This window comes from Nuphar pumila, chromosome 12 (genome assembly GCF_984573655.1).
Source record: "Nuphar pumila chromosome 12, dmNupPumi1.hap1.1, whole genome shotgun sequence".
Classification (NCBI taxonomy): domain Eukaryota; kingdom Viridiplantae; phylum Streptophyta; class Magnoliopsida; order Nymphaeales; family Nymphaeaceae; genus Nuphar; species Nuphar pumila.
In genome coordinates, this window is record NC_143260.1 from 8,412,734 (window position 1) to 8,433,438 (window position 20,705).

Here is a 20,705-nt window from a genome sequence, read left to right on the forward strand (position 1 = left end):
TAATATATGTTAATGAACAACACAACAAAATTGACTTACATATCCTAACAAAATTAGGAAAAAAAATTGCAGCTCCTAAAATTGAAATGGCTGGCGACCATAAACCTCATTTACTTGCTTCAATAAGTTCTCTGTATTCCTTCTTCGTTTTCACACCTGAGATGGTCCTGCACATCAAATCCACCAAATTAGTTGAAAAGAACATGTAGGACAGATGCATGACTATGAAAAACAAATTTGGTAACAAAATAGACCAGTAAACAGCAACAAATAATATCAACACATTAACTAGTACAACCGATTGCTTTAGTCAGTTTTTTACGCCCACAAACAAGACAAAAACGTATCAATTTAAGAAGATTCTCAAAGATTTTACTGCTGGACGGAAGTTGTTTATGTATTACTAAAAAAAGGCAGCAAATGGTAAACTGATGCCAATTTGTCTTAGAGACAGTAGAGAAGATCGACAAAAAAGATATAAAAAAGACAGTGACGGTTCTATCCTCATTAGCATTCACATTTGCATAGCAAAAAGTTCAAGGTAAATATACACAAGAAGCAAGAAACTATCGGGATGTGACATGATCCAACGTGATTTGGTTTGGGTCCATATTCAGCTCAACGTGACACATATTTGAGTTGTTATTTGTTTCCATTAAATACCCCTAATGTAACTGTTTTGTTTGTGTATTAAACACGGGTAATGTTGACATGTAAAATCTTTGTTCTTAATATATAAAGAAGAGATACAGAGCACAACCTCTCTCATTGGGAATCATGTGTTACAGCCCCATATCACCTTGTTGTGTCATTCTCTATTTCTGCAAATATTTTCTGGGTAAAACTACAGATTTCTCATGGTATCAGAGCCTGAGATCCAGGGTTTTGGTGATCATGACATCTTATGACCATTAAGAATGATACTTTAGTTTCTTCCTAAGGTAATCTTCTTGTTTCATTATTCTTTCATTCTTCCTCATCTATCTTGTCCAAGTCCAAGTTTTCTTCTATCTTTTCTTCCTCTCTTGATTCAGATTAGCATACTTGCCAAGGTTGAGATTCCCAATCGAGTTTGCTGCAGTTATTCTATTGTCTTGAAATCTTGATTTTATATCTTCCTTCTCAATCCCTCTTTTTGCTATTCTGTTTTGGGTTCTCAACATATTGCTTTGGGTGTTATTCTCTGTTATTTCCTTCCTCATATGTGCCTTTATTGGTTTCAGAAAACTGTTTCTTTATTGTTTTCGGAAAAGTAGTTCTTGCTTCCTATCTCTTTCACACGATATTGATACTTTGAATTTCACGGGTTGAAATATATCAGCCTATTGCTGTTAAAATCTGGTTTGACAGCACCATCTGATCTGTTGTCCCCTGTTTGAGAGTTCCTGGTGATCTGGGAAAAAAAATGCAGATCAGTTTCAGTCGACTTTATTGCGTGAATTTTGCTTGAGTGTTATATTATCTACGTGTGCTCAGGTTGTTCCTTCCATGTGTGTTTTTAGTTTATGCAAGTCCAATAAGTCAGATGTGTGGCATAGTTGTTTGGGTCATTGTAGTCATGTCTTTATTGATAGGTAAGTCTCTTAGACATGTCTAGTTTAAGTTAAGAATCAGATAGTCATATTTGTCCAAGCTGTTAGGTGTGTAAAAGTCACACACTTCCTTTCAATTCAAATCATAAAAGAGCTTCAAAACCTTTTGATATCATTCTTTATGATGTTTGGGGACCTACCCTTGTTTTATCTTTTTTTATGAAACAAAAATCTTAAGTGTTTGACTTGTTTTGTAAATTTCATGCTTTCATTCAAAAACGGTTCTCTTCTAGTATTCTTAATTTCCAGTGTGATGGTGGAGGTGAATATTCGTCGAAGGAATTTATTGATTACCTTCACAATAATGGAACTAATAATAGAATATCTTGCTTGTGGACACCCCAACAAAATGGTGTGGCTGAAAAGAACTGCCTCTATATTGTTGAGAGTGGTCTATCTATGATTCATGCTAGCGGTCTTTCAATTAGACTCTGGAGTCTGGACGAAGGGATTTCACACTGCTATTCACATTATTAACAGGCTTCCCATGAGAATTCTTGAAAATAAATCGCCTTATTTCTCTTTGTTTGGGAAGCATAATAAAGCTTGGGTTTGTAGATTTGTTAGGTATGCTGATAATTATAAAGGCTCCGGGTGCTATGATCCCAAAACAGAAAAAATCAAAGTATCAAGAAATGTCATATTTGATGAGAATAACCTTTTTGGTGCATTTGATCAATTTGTAATACAGGATAGCAAGAGTGCTAAAGTCTATCAGTCATAGCTGAATGCGGATCTATTTGCATCTATTAGTGATGAGTAGGGTTGCAAACGGGTCGGGTTTGGTTCAGATCTAAGCAAAACTGATATTGGTTCAGACTTCTTTTGAGTGAAACCGATTTCAGATCCAGATTCGACTCAAAACACATAATAATGATCCAGATTCGAATGTGATCCTGCTTCCAATAAAACCGGGTCTGCAAAACCTGTGTAAAGCCTAGGTTTTGGGTAATTAGCTCCATCGGCCAAAGTCGTCAGTGACAATTGATTACAGAACAGGCCTTATCAGGATATAAATCAGCCTATATGCTAATATAAAAACTATTTGATTTTAAAAAAGAAATATACAAACTATCATGTCATATCAGTCATTGCCATGTATAGTCATCATTACCATGCTTTTCGTTTTACCAGGTTTGTAAAAGGCGTAACTCGAATCTGAACCCATTTTTTTGTCTGATTCCGACCAGGATACGATTAATTCTGACCTTTATTGTACCGTATCCAAACCATTTTCTAAACAGATCCCATTCCAGTGTACCATATCCACCCGGATTCTATTCGGTCAGGTCGAAATCAGATAATGATCTGACCCTTTTGTAACCCTAGTGATGAGGATGTCACTCAAGGAGTCTCTCTTTCATCAACAACAGAATCTGTTCATTATTCCCAACAACATGGTAGTCATGGGAAGAATGTTGTCAGATGATGTCTCAGGAAGGTTCAAAGAAGGATATGTGTATTCTAGAAGAAACAGAGAAGTGCATGATGCCAATGAACAGCCACAAAGTGAATAACATAATCAGCCCCAATTATCTCAGTTGAGAAGGTCCACTAGGGTAAGGCATCCCATTGAGAGATGGGTTAGTTATGAGAACTACAACACTGATTTCCATATATTCCTCACTCAAATTGAAGAGTAGGAAGAACCTAAAGCATTCCAACATGCTATCAATTCCAATAGGTGGATCAAAGTCATGAATGAGAAAATGGAAGCTTTGCATGAGTGTCAGACCTGAAAAATAGTCAAACAACCACATGATAAAAATGTTGTAGGATCAAAGTGGGTTTATAAGATAAAGTATAAACGTGATGGCAGCATCGAAAGATACAAGGTCAGTTTGGTTGTGAAAGGTTTCACACAAGAGTATGGAGAAGAAACATTTAGTCCAGTCGTGAAAATGGGTCTGATACTGATCATCCTCTCCTTAGCAATTGACCATGGATGGAAGCTAAGTCAGTTGGATGTTGAAAATACTTTCCTACACAAAGAGTTAAGAAAATTATATATATATATATATATAGAGAGAGAGAGAGAGAGCAACCCCAAAGGTATAGTGAGAATGATCCAAGGACACGTGTGCAAGTTGAAGAGAGCAATATATGTGTTGAAACAGGCATCCTGCTCCTGGTATAAAAGATTCTCCCTTGAAATTCAAAGGTATGAGTTTTATCGTTCCCATTTAGACTACTCGTTATTCATTTATAAAGGAGAAAATTTCATCACTCTGCTACTTTTTTTATGTGGATAACATAATTATCACAGGTAGATCTAATCAACATATTGATGAGATACTTTCTCGGAGTTGAGGTAGACAAAAATGATGGAAATCTTATATTGATTCAACATAAGTACACAATTGATCATCTTGCCAAGTCTGGAATGAAAGATTGCAAATATGTGCTTACTCTCAATCCCATGCATTAAAGACTCTGCAAACTATAGGGAGCTTTGTAGATTCTACGAAATACAAATGTGTGGTTGGCATGTTACAATTGTTAAGTTGTATGTATATATATAGACATATGTATATATATATATAGATCTGATCAACATATTGATGAGATACTTTCTCGGAGTTGAGGTAGACAAAAATGATGGAAATCTTATATTGATTCAACATAAGTACACAATTGATCATCTTGCCAAGTCTGGAATGAAAGATTGCAAATATGTGCTTACTCTCAATCCCATGCATTAAAGACTTTGCAAACTATAGGGAGCTTTGTAGATTCTACGAAATACAAAAGTGTGGTTGGCATGTTACAATTGTTAAGTTGTATGTATATATATATTTATTTATTTATTTATTTATAATAATGTAATAGGTAAATACCCATTAGGGGTATTTTGGTCATTTTAGTCCTTGTAATAGGTTGTGCCCATTAGGAAAACATTAGTACTTTTACTTTATTTTATTCTGTTTGTCATTTTCTATTTTCATAAGGACTATTTAGTCAAAGACCAAATAGAGTTGACTAGTCAATAAAGCTGTTGGATGAGTCCATACTCCATATTTATAGTTGTTGGAACAGCCCAACAGCTCTATTTGAGACTACCGCTTGTGTATAAATAGGGGGAAACCCCACTCTTGTTCTTCAATGTTTCTCTTAAGCATTCATGCTCAATAAAATATAGATTTTTTATGTTCTTGTATTCCTTTTTTAAATTCTTTGTTGTTTTGAATGCACTTAGTGCTTGTGTAGTGCCTTTGTGCTCTTGTATTGTCCCTTAGTTGGACTTGTGTTGTGCATGTGTACTTTGTGTTTATGATTTTGTAAGCCCTTAGAGGCCCTTGTTTTGTATTTCTGCATATTTTGTTACATGGCATCAAAGGCAAGAAATCTTTTTTGGCATTTTGTCTTTTGGGTCTTGGGATTCTTTGATTCAAGTTCATGCTTCGTGAAGGTTCGTGATCGTTCTATGGCTTGGATTCAAGAAAAATCTTGACTCGGTATGTATCTTAAACCTTTAGTGTTACTTAAGTTATTTATCTCATGCATTATGCATGAGAAAGCACTCATTTTTCTTATCTTTAAAAAGTTATTGGTTATTTTTGTTAAAAACTAAAATCTTTAAATGTTTTTCAAAATTATTGTTGGATTTATTCTTATTAAATATTTTATAAGGTTTATAAAATTTGTTTGTCCTTGTGAAATGATATATATGTATGTTTTTATGAGATCTAGTTTGAGTCTTATATTTTTGAACTTGTTTTATATGTATGCATATGATCTAGTATTCTTAAGCATGTGTTATTGGCATTTAGATGCTTTATTCAAATACTTCATGGTTATAAATGTCAAATCATGTTCGTATTTATTGTTATATTGAAATTTGTTTGTTTTTAAAAAATTGTCAAATACTTTAAAATACTTTAAAATATTTATTTTAAAATATTTTGGTGTGTCATTCACGAGTATGTTTTTTTAGATTTTGCTTTGATGTATTATTATGTGAAACATAAAATATTTTATGCAATATTAAAAAAAACTATGTGGTTAGGATCTTAGTGATTATGGATACTTTGTTATTTTTGAAATAAAATTTGAATAAATAATTTTTTTATATTGATATATGATCCTTGTGCATAAGGTATTGAGCATGAATTCTTCTTATGGGAGTTATTCACTTTTATGAATATTTTTAAAATTATTAAAAATAGTTATATTATTGTTGGTCCTTTTGTGGCCCTTGTGATCATCCCTTGTAGATAATTATCATATGTTACTTTTCATATATATCTTGCATTAGAGTAATCTATTACTTGCATATATGATTAAATATGTTCTTATATGTTCTTATATGTATCTTAAATATGTTCTTATATGTATCTTATAAGATTATTGCATATACATGAATTTTGATCTCTTTATGAGTATCCATGATTAGCTGTATTTGCGTATGCTCTCAGTTTTCTATATGGTTCTTTGAGAATATATATATATATATATATATATATATATATGTTTTGACCCTCTTTAATGTAGTGCGTCTTTGTTGTCTCATAGTAGACTTGCTTATATTGACCATGCATATGATTGCATCAATTGACATCTTGTTGTGTTTGCACTATATTCATTCTAAGGTTTCATCTACCTTTATTGGATTTGATTTGAAAATTTGTTTTTTCAAATTGGTTAATATTATTTGGAAATTGATTTCCGTGAGTATGTATTGCCTTCTTATGACACTTGTTTTGTCCATCACAGGTTTCATTTCTTTTTGGCCTTCTTGTTATTGGATCAGGGTTAGCTGTTGAGGTGAGTTATGTGTGCACCTCATGTAATCTTATCGGTTTAGATTTTCAAGGGTTATGAGTGACGTGTTGACATCTGTCTTGAATCTGATTGATAGTTAATTGTCCTCTGGATTCATGTTGGCTTTGTTGAACCAGAGATGTTTGTTGGGGTGAGTTGTGTGCACCCCGTTTTTTGTCAATTTAGATTGTTGGCTTATAGTTCGGTTTTAATTGACAGTTGTTTGATCTCTGGTTCTATGAGTGTGTTGTATCACTTATTTGTTTATTTGGCCACTATTATTATGTTGGATGCTTATAATCATGTTTATTTGTGATGGCTATCTATTTTTGAAACCATGGTTTTTCAAAAGATTGTTAAAATTAATATCCTTATTTTTCTTAGTGACATTAGTTTGTCTTCATTACAGGCTCTCTTACATCGTGTGTTCTCTCTTATTATGCCTCTTATTTAAGTGTCATTTTATGTAAAGAAGAGATGCTATTTTGTGTTGAGTTATGTACAAATATTGGTTATTCACACTTTTTGTGTGTTTGTATTATGTTCCTGTTCTAGTAGCTGATACACTTGAATATTGAGGTTTGTCTCTTATTTAAGTGTCATTTTATGTAGACAAGAGATGTTATCTTGTGGTGAGTTATGAGCACCCATTGGTTATTAACACTTTTTGTGTGTTTGTATTATGCTCTTGTTCTAGTAGTTGACGCACTTGAATATTGAGGTTTGTCTCTTATTTAAGTGTTATGTTATGTAGACAAGAGATGTTTTGTTAATGTGGTGAGTTATGTGCACCCATTGGTTATTCACACTTTTTGTGTGTTTGTTAAGCCCATAAGTGGCATTGTCATTGTGCTTTTGTTCTAGTAGCTGATACACTTGAATTTTGAGGTTTGAACGTCTAGTGAGGTGATTGATTATGGTGGTCGAACTATTGCTGAGATTTGCAAAATATCATTTCTTGATATTTATGAGATTTTTAAAATCTCTCCATGGAATTTCTAAACTTTTACTTGTTTTTTCTTGTATGGAAAAATGTTTATTATAAAATTTCATGCATTTCATTGATAACATACATATATATGTTTTAAAGATTGTTATTTGGTTTCTTGTACTTAAACCCATTCTAGGTTGGGTGTGTGAATTCTAATGGGTTGTGATTTATGAGGTTGCTCTCATTCATTATTATGTGCATTAAAAATATTACTATGTTTTGTATTGATTATCTTGTTCACATTATTGTATGCATAAATTTAATTAACTCCTCTTTTCTTGAAGGTTCTTTTTTTTGAAGTGTTATACTTTATATGCATGTTGTTTTTAGTATAAATTGATGATTTGTTTTATTGAAGTGTTTTTAAAAAAATTTAGGATATTATTAATACATGGTTGTTTATCTCTTTTTGATAATTTATATGTTCTTTAGTGATTAAATTTTCTTATGATCAATATTTATGTTTTTTTGAAAAATATGTTGATTTTTTGTTTATGATTGTCTAAAATTGATTTCATAAAAAAAATTCTTTAAGGTATGCTCCTCTTATCTTTTTTAATGATTATCTAAAAATTATTGCTACTTTATTTGAAAATTTCTACTTGAGTATTATTCTTGTTCAAAATATATATATTTGTTTCGAAACTTCATAACTATTTAGTTAAAATACCTCTTTTTGTGTAGTTGAGACCTTTGTTTTGTTCTCTTTACAGGTTCTTAAAGATACGATGGATTGAAAAAAGAATATCTTTGATGCATCATGAAGATGGAGATAGCCGATGAAGGCGTTTGGGGATAATCATCAATGAAGACATAAGAATTGTATTTGCAAAATTCAATGATATGTCATAAAGATGGAGATTTTCATTGAAGACTTGGATCATTCCCATTGATTCTTTTTTGTATTTCCAAATTTTCGGTATATCATACCGTAAGTTTGAGGGAGAGTGTTAAGTTGTATATATATATATATATATATATATATATATATATATATATATATATATATATATATATATAAAATGTAATAGGTAGATACCTATTAGGGGTATTTTGGTCATTTCAATCCTTATAATAGGTCGTGCTCATTAGGAGCACATTAGTACTTTTACTTTATTTTGTTCTTTTTGACCTTTTCTATTTTTATAAGGACTATTTAGTCAAAGACCAAATAGAGTTGTTGATTTCTTTTGGACTAGTCAATAGAGAGTTGTTGGAACAGTTCAACCGCTCTATTTGAGATTACTTGCGTATAAATAGCGGGAAACCCCCTCTTGTTCTTCAATGCTCTCTTAAGCATTCATGCTCAATAAAATATATATTTTTTATGTTCTTGTGTTCCTCTTTTAAATTCTTTGTTGTCTTGAATGCACTTAGTGCTTGTGTAGTGCCTTTGTGCTCTTGTATTATCCCTTAGTTGGACTTGTATTGTCCCTTAATTGGACTTGTGTTGTGCATGTGCACTTTATGTTTATGATTTTGTAGTCCTTAGTCGCCCTTGTTTTGTATTTCTGCATATTTTGTTACAACAATATCTCACTTTTACCTGACCTGACATTGTTTTTGCAGTTAATCAGGTATCTCATTTTATGCATGAACCCGGGACCACACACATGGAAGCAGTGAAAAGAATTTTGAGGTACTTGAAGGGAACAATAGGAGATGGTTAGTGTTATAAAAAAAGAATGAAGAAGATGTCATGACTGTTATGGCATATTCGTATGCGGACTAGGCAAGAGATCCAGATGAGAGGAGGTCAACATCTAGCTATTATGTTTTTATTGAAAGGAAATTGGCCTTATGAAGAAGTAAGAAACAAAGAGTAGTGGCTAGATCCAACATTGAAGTTGAAAACAGATCCATGATTGTTGTGACAGCTGAAATTACTTGGATTAGATATCTTTTGAATGATCTAGGAGAAGTGATTCTGTGGTCAATCCTACTTTGTGATAATCAAAGTGCAATTAGATATCCTTGAATCCAATTAATCATGGGAAGACAAAGCATATTGAAATAGACCAATATTTTATTAGAAGAAAAATTAAAGATCGAGAGTTGGAAGCTAAGTTTGTCAGTATTGAACATCAACTGGTAGATCTATTCATGAAGGGGTTGACTAAGCAAAGATTCTGGCTATTGAAGAGCAAGTTGTCCATGGTAAAGAACCATGTACAACTTGAGAGAGGCTATTGGGATGTGACGTGATCCAACGTAATTTGGGTTTTGGTCCATATCTAGCCCAACGTGACCCATATTTGTGTTATTTGTTTTCATTAAATACCCTTAATGTAACTGTTTTGTTTGTGTATTAAACAGGGGTACTGTTGGCATGTAAAATTTTTGTTCTTAATATATAAAGAAGAGATACATGGAACGACTTCCCTCATTAGCAATCGTGCATGTTACAGCCCCATATCACCTTGTTGTGCCGTTCTCTACTTCTGCAAATATTTTCTGGGTAAAACTACAGATCTCAGAGACTGCCATACATTTGACACAATTAGTCTAACTAATCCTATAGAACACAAATGTAAAAGACTTGGATGTTATCATGGGCAAACACCAAAAACATAGGAACCAACATTGTTTACAAAGATAACATATGGAAAACACATTTAGCATCACCAAAACAAAACTACATTAGCTGTACAGGCACATAACACATATCAGCCATGAGGAGAAATAAACATAATCAACATCCAATGGCTATTATAGCTGATCTTCAACAAGGAAGTATGTTTTGCATGACTAGAGCAAGCTACAAACATCCAGTAAACAAAAGCAGCTTGCAACTGCCTTCTGATGGAAAGCAAAATCATGCTAACCATTAATGCACACCAGAGGAATGTAGTAAAAGGATTCATGCTTGCACGCAATGCAGAACATAATATGGAAAGATCTGCTAAGATTTTTCAGTGCACAGTAACATATCACAACCTGCGCATTAAGTTTAAATACATTGGAATCCTTTTTCAGTTGCAAACTCCACAATCCTAGACCACGGTTGCATATGAACATCTTAAAGTGAGCAGAATCCAAGGAGGTGTTCCAGAAATTACATGATGCTACCTTAACCTTTCGATCCTGATTGCCATGCTTATCATTAAAACCGGGTGAAATGGATGACAAGCTATGTAACACGGACTCTTCTAACAGGGCAACACTTTTTGTCCAAAAGTAGATTTGGCTAACCCTAACCAAGTCCAATTTTATGTATATTATATATAAAAACATATAAATGCACACAAACGCACCCAAGTTTTCTGAAATTGTTGTGTCGCACCCGCACCTATGTGACATAGATGACAAGAAGAAAGAAGATTGGTTGTTCATTCATGTGTATATGGTGTTTCCATTGGGAGACTTCCCTTGAAGTTTACTAATTTGCCTCAAACCTAATGAAAAGACAATTGGCAATCTTATTTATTTTCAATTTCTGGATCTATTTCAAATGTAGGTGCTAGATGCCAAAGGTTGGTAAGCAAGGGAAATTTTGAAGAGAAAGATAAGTCAGCTGCAGGAGATGATAATTAACAATTACCACAAGAAAACAATACGAAACACCCTTTGGCACAAAACTAGTATCCTTTCAGAAGACACAAAGCACCAGCTGAAAATGTAAACGATCTCAAAAATTGTTATTCGTACCAACATCAGAAACATGGGTTAGGTTAAATTCAGGCTTATCCCAGATACTACAAGAAGTGCAAGCCCACTTTTATTGGGTAATTTTTATGTTCAACAGCTCGACATGCTCTTTTACAAGTTTTTCTTTCTTAGGTATGTGCCTTCTTTTACTTGTTTGTTGTACCCAATCATGACAAATAACATTTGGTAATTCACTAACAATAACTGAATTGAGTGAGTTGAAGCGAATAAAACTTGAACGTTCCTCTTAGTATAATTCTAGCACTAAAATCAGTGTGATCGGTGTCTTTCCAGTGCTGGTATCATCGCAAAAAAGAGAATCCTTCCTATTTCATGGGTATTGAATAATGAACATATCTATAGCATCACTGCAGCACTGGTATTCAAAACTAGTATTTTACTGAGATTTTTTATGTGATCACCACATGGCTTCAAAAATGATGAGCAAACAGGGAGAAGACAAATATTCCTCCAATATAAGAGCAAGTTGGAAATAGCCCTCAAAATTCAGGAAAAGACAATGTGTCAACTCATGTGCCTCCATATTGGAAATTACCAACTTCATAAAATCTCACATAATACCAAAAAAATCTAGAGCTTCTTTTAGAAGTAGAGCACCAAATACCCAAGTAATATATGTGAAGTGAACTGCTCTGACATTTTTTTTCCGCAAATAAGGAAAACATAATCTCAGTGGCATGCTACCAAGACCTTTTCCTATGATATGAGATAAACAGTTTGTGTAGCAAAACAGCTTGATCATCCAAATCTTAATCAAGAGTTAATACATAAGAAAATCCCTGTTTCATTCCTGATTAGTTCACTGATATTCCATGAGTTTCTTCAACCTTAAGAGAAATTCAAAGCAGACAGAACAACCAAACATGCAGGAAGTTTTGTTTAAAACTTCTAGTACATTGATGGCTTTAATGCCTGAATACATGTTTGATCTTTTATGCTGCATCAAATGCATATGAAAACAAAAGCTCGTCGTCGTATGTTTATTAAAGACAAGAAGTCAAGAACCTTAGCATCTCTTTGTTCTTGAAGAACTGCACACATGGTGTGCCCATGATCCCTGCTGCCTCAGTGATTTCAGGATCCTCTTCAATGTCTATCTCAACAAAATGAACACTTTCATCAAACTCATCAATCACCTGCCATAACAAAAAACACGTATTAGGTTAAAAGTTGAAATGAATTATGCAATAAGAAGCGGATCCAAATATTCAGCAAGAACATTGTTTTGTTCCACAGAAACTGCAGACAACAAATGACAACATCAGCATGTTCAAAGCTTAACCAAAATCATCGAGAGGACATGATTTTGTGAAAAAACATGACATTTAGACAGATTCTTAAAGAGGTCTTGCAAAGACGGAACTCAGATTGCTTCTTTACAGGGGCAACAACACACATACACACACACATTATGCATGCATTTGAATGGTAAGGAGATCATTATAGTCTTCTGTACCATCAGTCACCCTCGTAATTGGTGAATACATTTACGTCTCACATTCCATGTGTTTACCATTAAACTCGCATAAAACCTTGTATAGAATTCATTTACTCATTATAAGAGTATAACTAGTAACATGAGCATCCCCATCATTCTCTTCTTCCTCTCCTTAGTCTTTAACAACATATCAGATTAGGCTAGATTAGGAACTATAACCCATCAGATTAGGCTATAGGTTTAACAGATTTAGTAATGTAAAGATGGAGTGATCCAGTAAGCATTGAGATCTCTGAGCAATTCAGCTGTACGCATAAAGTTCAATTCTACTCGCATAACACTTGTTTATATCTGCATTGAATGAAGTTAAAAAGTTTAGTCTGACAAGAAAAATGGACAAACGAAAATCAATGTTACCTTGCTTAAGATGGGTTTCAAAGTTCTACAAGGGCCACAAGTAGGAGCTGTGTACAATACACAGAGTAGTCTTGGGCTCTCGTGGTACAACTTCCGTAAAGCATACTGCAGAAAAGGACATGATAAATCAGAACCGTATAAGAGGACTAAGACAGGAGGTGCATAAACCAGCAAGAACGCCACAAACTAAACTGAAAAAGAAGGCAGACATGATGGAATATAAGTTGGACGTCCACCTTACCTGCCCCTTATGCTTTGTGAGTGTGATATCAAAACCCATTTGAATATCTCTGTCTGAAAGATCCTTCTTAACTTCTTCTGTTTTGGGCTATCAACCCAAAAAAAAAAAGGTTATGGAAAGATGTTTCTGGAACATGGAAAACAGGAAAAAAAATATGAACATTCTTAAATAACAATTCTTCCCCTACTCATAACAAGGACATGGTCCCACCTGCATACCAAATTTCATACAGATTATTCCCTAACCAGTTAGAAAGAAGACCAAGGAATATAGCCTTGACTCAATAATCTCAACATAAAGATACTGCCGGCCCGACATTAATGCTGGAAACTTCAGACTCAAATAATTCTAATTTCACAAAGGCATTACAGGTACAAGGTACAAGAAATTTCTATGCTGGCACCTGCTAAAATTAGTTAGTGCCATGTTTGAGAAAATAATAATAATATGTGCATAAGTATTTATCTTCAGTTGTGCATCAGTAAGGTTCACCTAGACATCAGTTTTGCAGTCTAGATGCACCTAAGCATGTGGTTCTGTTTTTCTCTTATCATTGCATGACTGGAATTTAAAAATCGATGAGGATAAGTTGACTGTTCCATGAAATTCTAAGTCAATTGAAACCTAGCCACAAAATGGAACAAACAGGAAACAACTTAAGATAGAAACATTGATGAAGAATACCTGGTGAAATTCAACAAGAAGATCATTTCTCACAAGGTATCTCTCAACAGATAATGCAGCTATACATCCTGAGCCAGCTGCTGTTATGGCTTGTCTCCAGTCATGATCCTACTCACACCCAAAAAAGCAAAAAGGAAAAACCTTAATGAACATCCAGCATATGCACTTCCAAATGTCGTGCAAACATGGAAACAGAAGACCAGTCCAAGGAACAAATCAGCAGAAACTACCAACCACGAAAAATAACAAAAAATCATCATATGTACAGAGAAGAACTGAGAAGACAATCCAAATAGAAATACCTGCACATCACCAGCAGCAAAGACGCCCTCAACAGAAGTTTTTGCTGTGCCTTCTTTGACTAATACATATCCAGCAGAATCAAGTTCTATCTGACCTTCCAACAATTGGCTGTTTGGAGAGTGGCCAATCCCATAAAAAAGGCCTTTTGCCTCCAGAACTGTCTCCTCTCCTGTGCCAGCCCTCCTTAATAGAATTCCAGACATCTGCCCCTTGTTATTGCTAACAACATCCACCACTTCGGTGTTGAAGTGCACTGTAATATTTGGATTATTAAAGATTCTGTGAAACATTCGCCAGAATCAACCTGTTAAACAAACATTCAAGCAGTTGATAAACTCAATTTCCATATAATCAATCATAAATCAGTTATCCTCAAAAAAAAATCATCTGAAGAGCGAAAATTATGTTTGCCTTCACAAAAACTAAAGCCTTCACATACATTATACAGCATGTGCCATCACACACCCATTAAGGCTTCTGCAAGAATCATGAGAAGGTAGCCAATAGGACAAAAATATAGGAATGCCTCTATGAGAAGACTGCTGGCATATCGCTAAAATAAGCCTTGCAAAGGCAAGACAATAACCTTGTTTATATCACATGAATGTAATGGCAAAGCTAAAAAAGACAAGTTTTCATCATTTCCCAAGTGTGAAATATAAGCACATGTGAAAATCTTAACAACACAACTAACTAATAAATGAACGGCTATCAGAAAAAAAAGGCCTCAAAGAAAGAACTTCAGGTCACATGCACATACAAGCACAAACACATGCATGCAGAAGCACATGTGCGCACAAGCTTGTGCTCGCGCTCTTCCACTGATGGATGGTATCAAAATTATGCAAAAGGTTTGACATGATGAATCAAAAGCAGAAACAAGTAACAACTTTCTGAAAGGTAAAATAGAGCAAGGTCGTATATATCGTATTGTAACCCGTATCGGCCGGGCCCATAGTGTAATGACTGTGAATTTTCTAAGACTTAAATAAATAAAAAGTGAATTTCAGGAATAATGTGGCAATTATCATATTAAAATAGCATTAAGTGTAGAATATATCTTTATTTGCTATTTCTTGCTAATTATAGTTTAATTGGCATTTGTGGGTTAACTGGCATTTATTTGCTAATTACAATTAATTAACAATTATTAATTATATTTAAACTGGCATTTAATTATTGATTTTATTTAATTGTCGAATATAGTAAATTGACATTTAGTGCTAACTATATTGTTAAGCATCTTGAATTATGTAATTAATTAAGATAATAATTAAATTTAATTAGAAATTAATTAGTAATTTGTATAATTTAAATTGGGTTTAAAATTTTGCCCAAATTGGAATTTGTTGGACCCATGTGGGTTTGGATCCATTGGAGTTGGATCCAAGGTTGCCAAACTAGGAAAGCGGAAGCGGGAAACGATACGGGACCGTATTTTTTTGTCTTTTATTTATTTGGAATTTTTATGAGTAAATTGGTTTGATTTGGGCCTGGGATCCAAATCTCGAATCCAGGACCCCTAATAAGCAATTCAGGCATGGTTGGTTCACGAGCCTCAGACCTGACCCGTGCCCCGTGGAACGAAACAAAAAAAAAAAGAGAGAACCTCGAGTTAAAAAGGGCAGGACCTGCCGATAATAAGAAAAAAAATTGTGGTTAGGGTTCTGAAGAAACTCTAACTCGATAGCAAAGGGGAGGGGCGCGGAGCCGCCGGAGGTAAAGTCTATCCCCTCTTCAAAAGGGGGTCTCGCGTCTCTTCCTCCTACTCTTGCTCCTCTCTTCCATCCTCTCTTCCTCGTTTTCTTGCTCTCCCTCTCGAAGCCCTTCACGGTGAAGAAGCAGTCGAAGCCGGTGGACCTCTTCTCTCGCGACAGCAGCCTCCGATCGTCGAAAAAGCACCAGAAGAGGTAGGTTTTACGGGTTTTTTTTTTTTCTTTAAGGAATACTGTGGGGTCGAGTATGTTGTGTGGGTTGCCGGAAATCCCAAGTCCCCGGACTCGGGATTCTCGGTGAACCCCAATCCGAAAACCCCAAATCGTTGATTTGAGGATCTCGGTATGTTGTTAAAAAGGGGGTTTTCGATTAAAGGAGTTCGAAATTGATAACCAATGAAATACGTGAAATATTTTGGGAATAACCTGAGTATGTGTTTTGAATCAGTGTAACTAGGTTGTGTATATTACCAGTTCTGTAAAGTCAATAATTTTTATCAGCCCAGTGTATCATCTTGTTTCAATATTCTGAAATTTGAGACTTGTTTTTCAGTAGGACATCTTATAGTTTATCCTAAAACGAATTTTTGGTTGGCGATTGGCCATATTATTGATTTATGATAAGGTTCATGTTAACTATAGTAATATTTGTCATTAAAAGATGAATGGTGTTAATCGACTTTTTGTTCTATTACTCTGGAAATCTAGTTAAATTAGCCTTGTAAATTAACATCACTGATTCCTGTCAAAGGTAATCTGTGTATTATATGTTATTATTAAACCAATTGACGAATTAGGAAGACCATTAGCTTGGTTTGTAAGGGACAAAATATGCACTCAATCAGATTCATGCTCAGTGTACACTCAGTCTGATTTGGTTTGTATGCCTTGTTAATAGATTTTATGGAGATCTTGCGCATATGGATATTGCCTGATGGTTAAATTTTTCCTTCCAATTTTCTATAATATTTTGTCCGTGTTGAGGGTCTTGAGTGCCCTGTAGGATGTGAATATGAAAATGTCCTACACACGTGCACTCAGATACGCACCTGCACACCAGTCACCTCACCTTCTCTTCCCTGTGTTCGGCAGACACCCCTATGACCCCTGCTTGAGCCGTTCTTCGCCATCGGCATCCCTGAGTTTTTTCCAAGCATCGATTCTGAGGTACGGGTTCTTTTTTTTGAATCATGTGAGAAATCGAATACCGATTCGATTTCCATGCAATATTTAGTGCAAATCCATGGTTAAAGAGTGCTTTTATGTGTTCACTCTAGATTACATGGACGAGAATCCATAGATCCTCTTTTATATGGGTGTTTTTGGTTCTTTACACATAAAAATTCTGTGTATGGGGTTTTTATACAAAAACGGACTCATATTGGGTTATGATCGAGATTTATTTCTGTTTGTTATGATCAAGATTTATGCTTGTATATATATACCTTAATCTGTGTTTTTTGTTCTTGAATTGGGTTCATGCTGGATATAGTTTAAATGACTTGATCGATGCTTATAAAACTGATTTTTTTAGGCACAGTTAAGATCAATGCTTAGGTGGTGATTAGGTTTGCAAAATTGTTTTCAAGTTCATTGACTCGGCAAATTGCATATGGCTATATATAGATTCTCATATGAAAAGTGTTCATGTTATCCCCTGGTTTACATGTGTTAAAGATTTAGTTCTTTCTACGCATGTGAATGTATGGACATGTGCATGTATTGAAAACATGGATCATGAAAGTTTATTGTTATTGCACTCGCATGCTTATATACTTGTATGCATGTTTTGCTAGAGGTGAATCAAGAAAAGAATGATATTTCTCTTGTGCTTAGAATCGACATGTTATACTTGATTAAAACATTAGTGCAAGGTTGATTGCATACGCATACATGGAATTGATGTATTTTGGCACGTACCTCATGGCGTACGTGTTCACATATTTTAATTGGAACTGGTTCATGAATAAAAGTATGCATTTGATTTGAGTAAGCATCTGAATTGAACAAAGACATGCTTATGAATATTTTTGTGACATACACATGATACATGTTTGCATTTCTGAATGTGCATATAAATTTTCAGAAGGTGTGGTGTGCATGTATTTTGGTTCTCGAGACATGTCAAGATTTGAAATTATTTATATGCTTTGACTTGATGTGACGTGCTTAAGCATCATAAGTTTGTTTCGAATGCATGTGCATACATGCATTGATGTGTGTTTCGCATGTACATGCATAAATGCACGAGTTGTTCACTTGTCCCAATTGAGATGATTCATGAGTGAATGCATATTGGCATGTAAATAATGTTTTTTGCTTATGAATGCATTGATGGTCAATTGGATCATCAGGGACTGGGTGAGCCTCGAGAACAAGTTGCTCTCTGTTTTAGTTATTTTGATGCATTGCAAAAAAATCAAATATGATATTACTATTTTATTTCGTTGTTCTATGTTACCACGGCGGTGATCCCGTGAAGAGCTTGGCATGCTGATTTGCAAGCTTATGTTATTAATTTTGCATGTTGATTGTAAATGTAAAAGAGATGAATTAATACTAAGATAAAAGAAAGTAAAGAACAATGTAATTTATGTTTCCTGAATGTCCCTTCTTTAGTGTGAGAATCTTGGATGTTGCGGTTTGGAAAAACAGTGAGGATACAAAAACTTCGTGTGCGTTGTTGTCGCCCCTGAACCCGATATTGAGGTTCTTCTTCTGTCCACGGTTTTAGAAAGAGTCTGTCATTTTGCTTGGGGGTGGCGTGTTTGACACAGCTGTTGTTGTTTTGGTATACCAAGAAAAGTGGCACTTGTGGATGTTGATGTTCCAGGTGTCTTCGACATTAGATGTTTTCTAATGTTCCGATAGATGGTGTTGTTTTCTGATATCGGTCGAGGGCTAAGTTTGGAACCCAGTAATAAAATACAAATTGTGTGTTAAACTACCCTAGGAACCTAACTTGACCTCGCAGATTTTACATGTTTGGTATATCCGTGGGCAACGGTAATTAAAAAGAGAAACTTAAATTGTATGCATTTAATAGGGCATGCATATGGAAAGAGAAACTTTAATGAAAGATAATGAATTGTTCATGCATTGAACATAAATCATGCATATTCCTGCTAAGCATTAGAACATGCATATTTTACCTGTTTCCTTAATCGTTACATGATGGTGAATGCATGAGGTTTAATTTCTAACGCATGCTAAACACTCATGGGATGTCTTTTGTTTGTGTTACTATGATTCAAACACTCATGGGATGTTAAGGCTGGTAGAACTTGAAAATGATGCAAAATCATATTACACATGGCTGCCGTATGGTTAAGTGCTTATTGAATGTGTATTATAAAAAAAACCTAGAAGGGAATTGCAACACATGATATACACTTTTACAATGTTAGAACTTACAAATATGATGTGTGCCATGTACAAAAGAAATAAGTTTATATGTCTTTTCATAGTTGACCGAGTTCTACCGGTGATATCCCATGGTATATATCTGGATGGTTATGCCTACTAGGCAGCATACTATTTTTTATGTACAGTCATATGTATGAGCAGCCTATACATGTGCAGATTTCCGGTCTCACTGTATGTTCTACCGAATATACCTGCATATGCACAGTCACATGTATGGGCAATCTGTGCATGTGCAAATTTCCGGTTTCACGTATGCATTTATATACATGTATTACAAACAGTTATGCATGCATAGACTAACTTAAAATATATATATATATATATACACTGCACCTATGAAATTACACTCAAAGGAAAAACATGTACATATTTAACTAGATTCAAGAAAACCACAAAGATGCTTTGTTAAAATGTAAACTGCAATATATATATATATATATATATATATATATATTATTTAATATTATTATATTTTCTTTTTCTATTTTTTTATTTTCTTTTTTAGCATCTAGTTCAATAGAAACTAGATATTTTGATCCAGTCAAGTTCCTGTTGGAACTTGACTGTGCAAGTAGCTGTTGGACTGTAGTCCAACAGCTATAATAAATGTGTTGGACTATAGTCCAACAGCTATAATAATAAATGTTGTTGGACTGTAGTCCAACAGCTATATTAAGAGACGTTGGAATCCAACGTCTCTTTTTGGAGAGCTCAAAATGAGCTCTCCTCTCTCTCCCATTGTTTTGTATATATAGGGGTGAACCCCTTCAATGTATATAACCATGCTTCTTAAGCATTTTGTTCATGAATAAAGTATTATTTATTTTTCAAGTGTTCTTCCCTTTATACCCTTTCAAGGGTCATGCTTGTAGTGTCTCCAATAGACACTTGTTTGTGAGTTATTTGTGCATTTGTTGAAGATCACCATTTCATTACATGGTATCAAAGCTACAAAATCCTTAGATCTTGAAGTGCTTTCGCCTCGATTTCCGTGCCACATTTACAAAAGGTGTTTCATCACCTTGTTCTTGGCTCAAGAAGATTTGTTTGAAGAAAGGCGAACTTGTGCTACAAAAAAATTTGGTTTTGTATCCTCTCTTATTCCTTTGTCTACTCTTTTTCTTTTCTTTTTATTTTTCTCTCTCTCTCCTCCTATTTATTCCTCTCTTACCCTTGTAAAAGATGGATGACAATGATAAGATCACCATCATTCCTATGAAGCTAAATGATACTAACTATGTAATGTGGGCTTCGATTATGAAGCACCACATTTGGGGAAAATGTTTATGGGGTATAGTGGATGGTTCCGATTTGGAACCTAAACTATCTCTTACCAAGAAAGAGGGTGATAAAGAGGTTCCTCTAACGGAAGAAGAGAAGAGTAAGGCGTTAGCCACTTATGAAAAGAAATGGAAAGAATGGAGGATAGGACATGCAAAAATTATGTCATGGCTCATCAATAGCATAG

The 20,705-nt window shown here is 34.4% G+C and overlaps 1 protein-coding gene across 1 annotated transcript in view; it reads right to left on the reverse strand.

Annotated features, from left to right (window-relative positions):
- LOC149819887 (thioredoxin reductase NTRC-like) overlaps positions 1-20,705 on the reverse strand; it is a 34,968-nt gene continuing 14,263 nt past the window's right edge. The window contains exons 5-10 of the mRNA XM_089983519.1: positions 14,096-14,375; positions 13,794-13,901; positions 13,110-13,196; positions 12,869-12,973; positions 12,019-12,149; positions 1-167 (exon numbers count right to left, since the gene is read on the reverse strand). Of these exons, the coding sequence (XP_089839645.1) occupies positions 107-167; positions 12,019-12,149; positions 12,869-12,973; positions 13,110-13,196; positions 13,794-13,901; positions 14,096-14,375 (772 nt within the window). The 3' untranslated portion in view covers positions 1-106. The remainder of the gene's footprint in view (positions 168-12,018; positions 12,150-12,868; positions 12,974-13,109; positions 13,197-13,793; positions 13,902-14,095; positions 14,376-20,705) is intronic.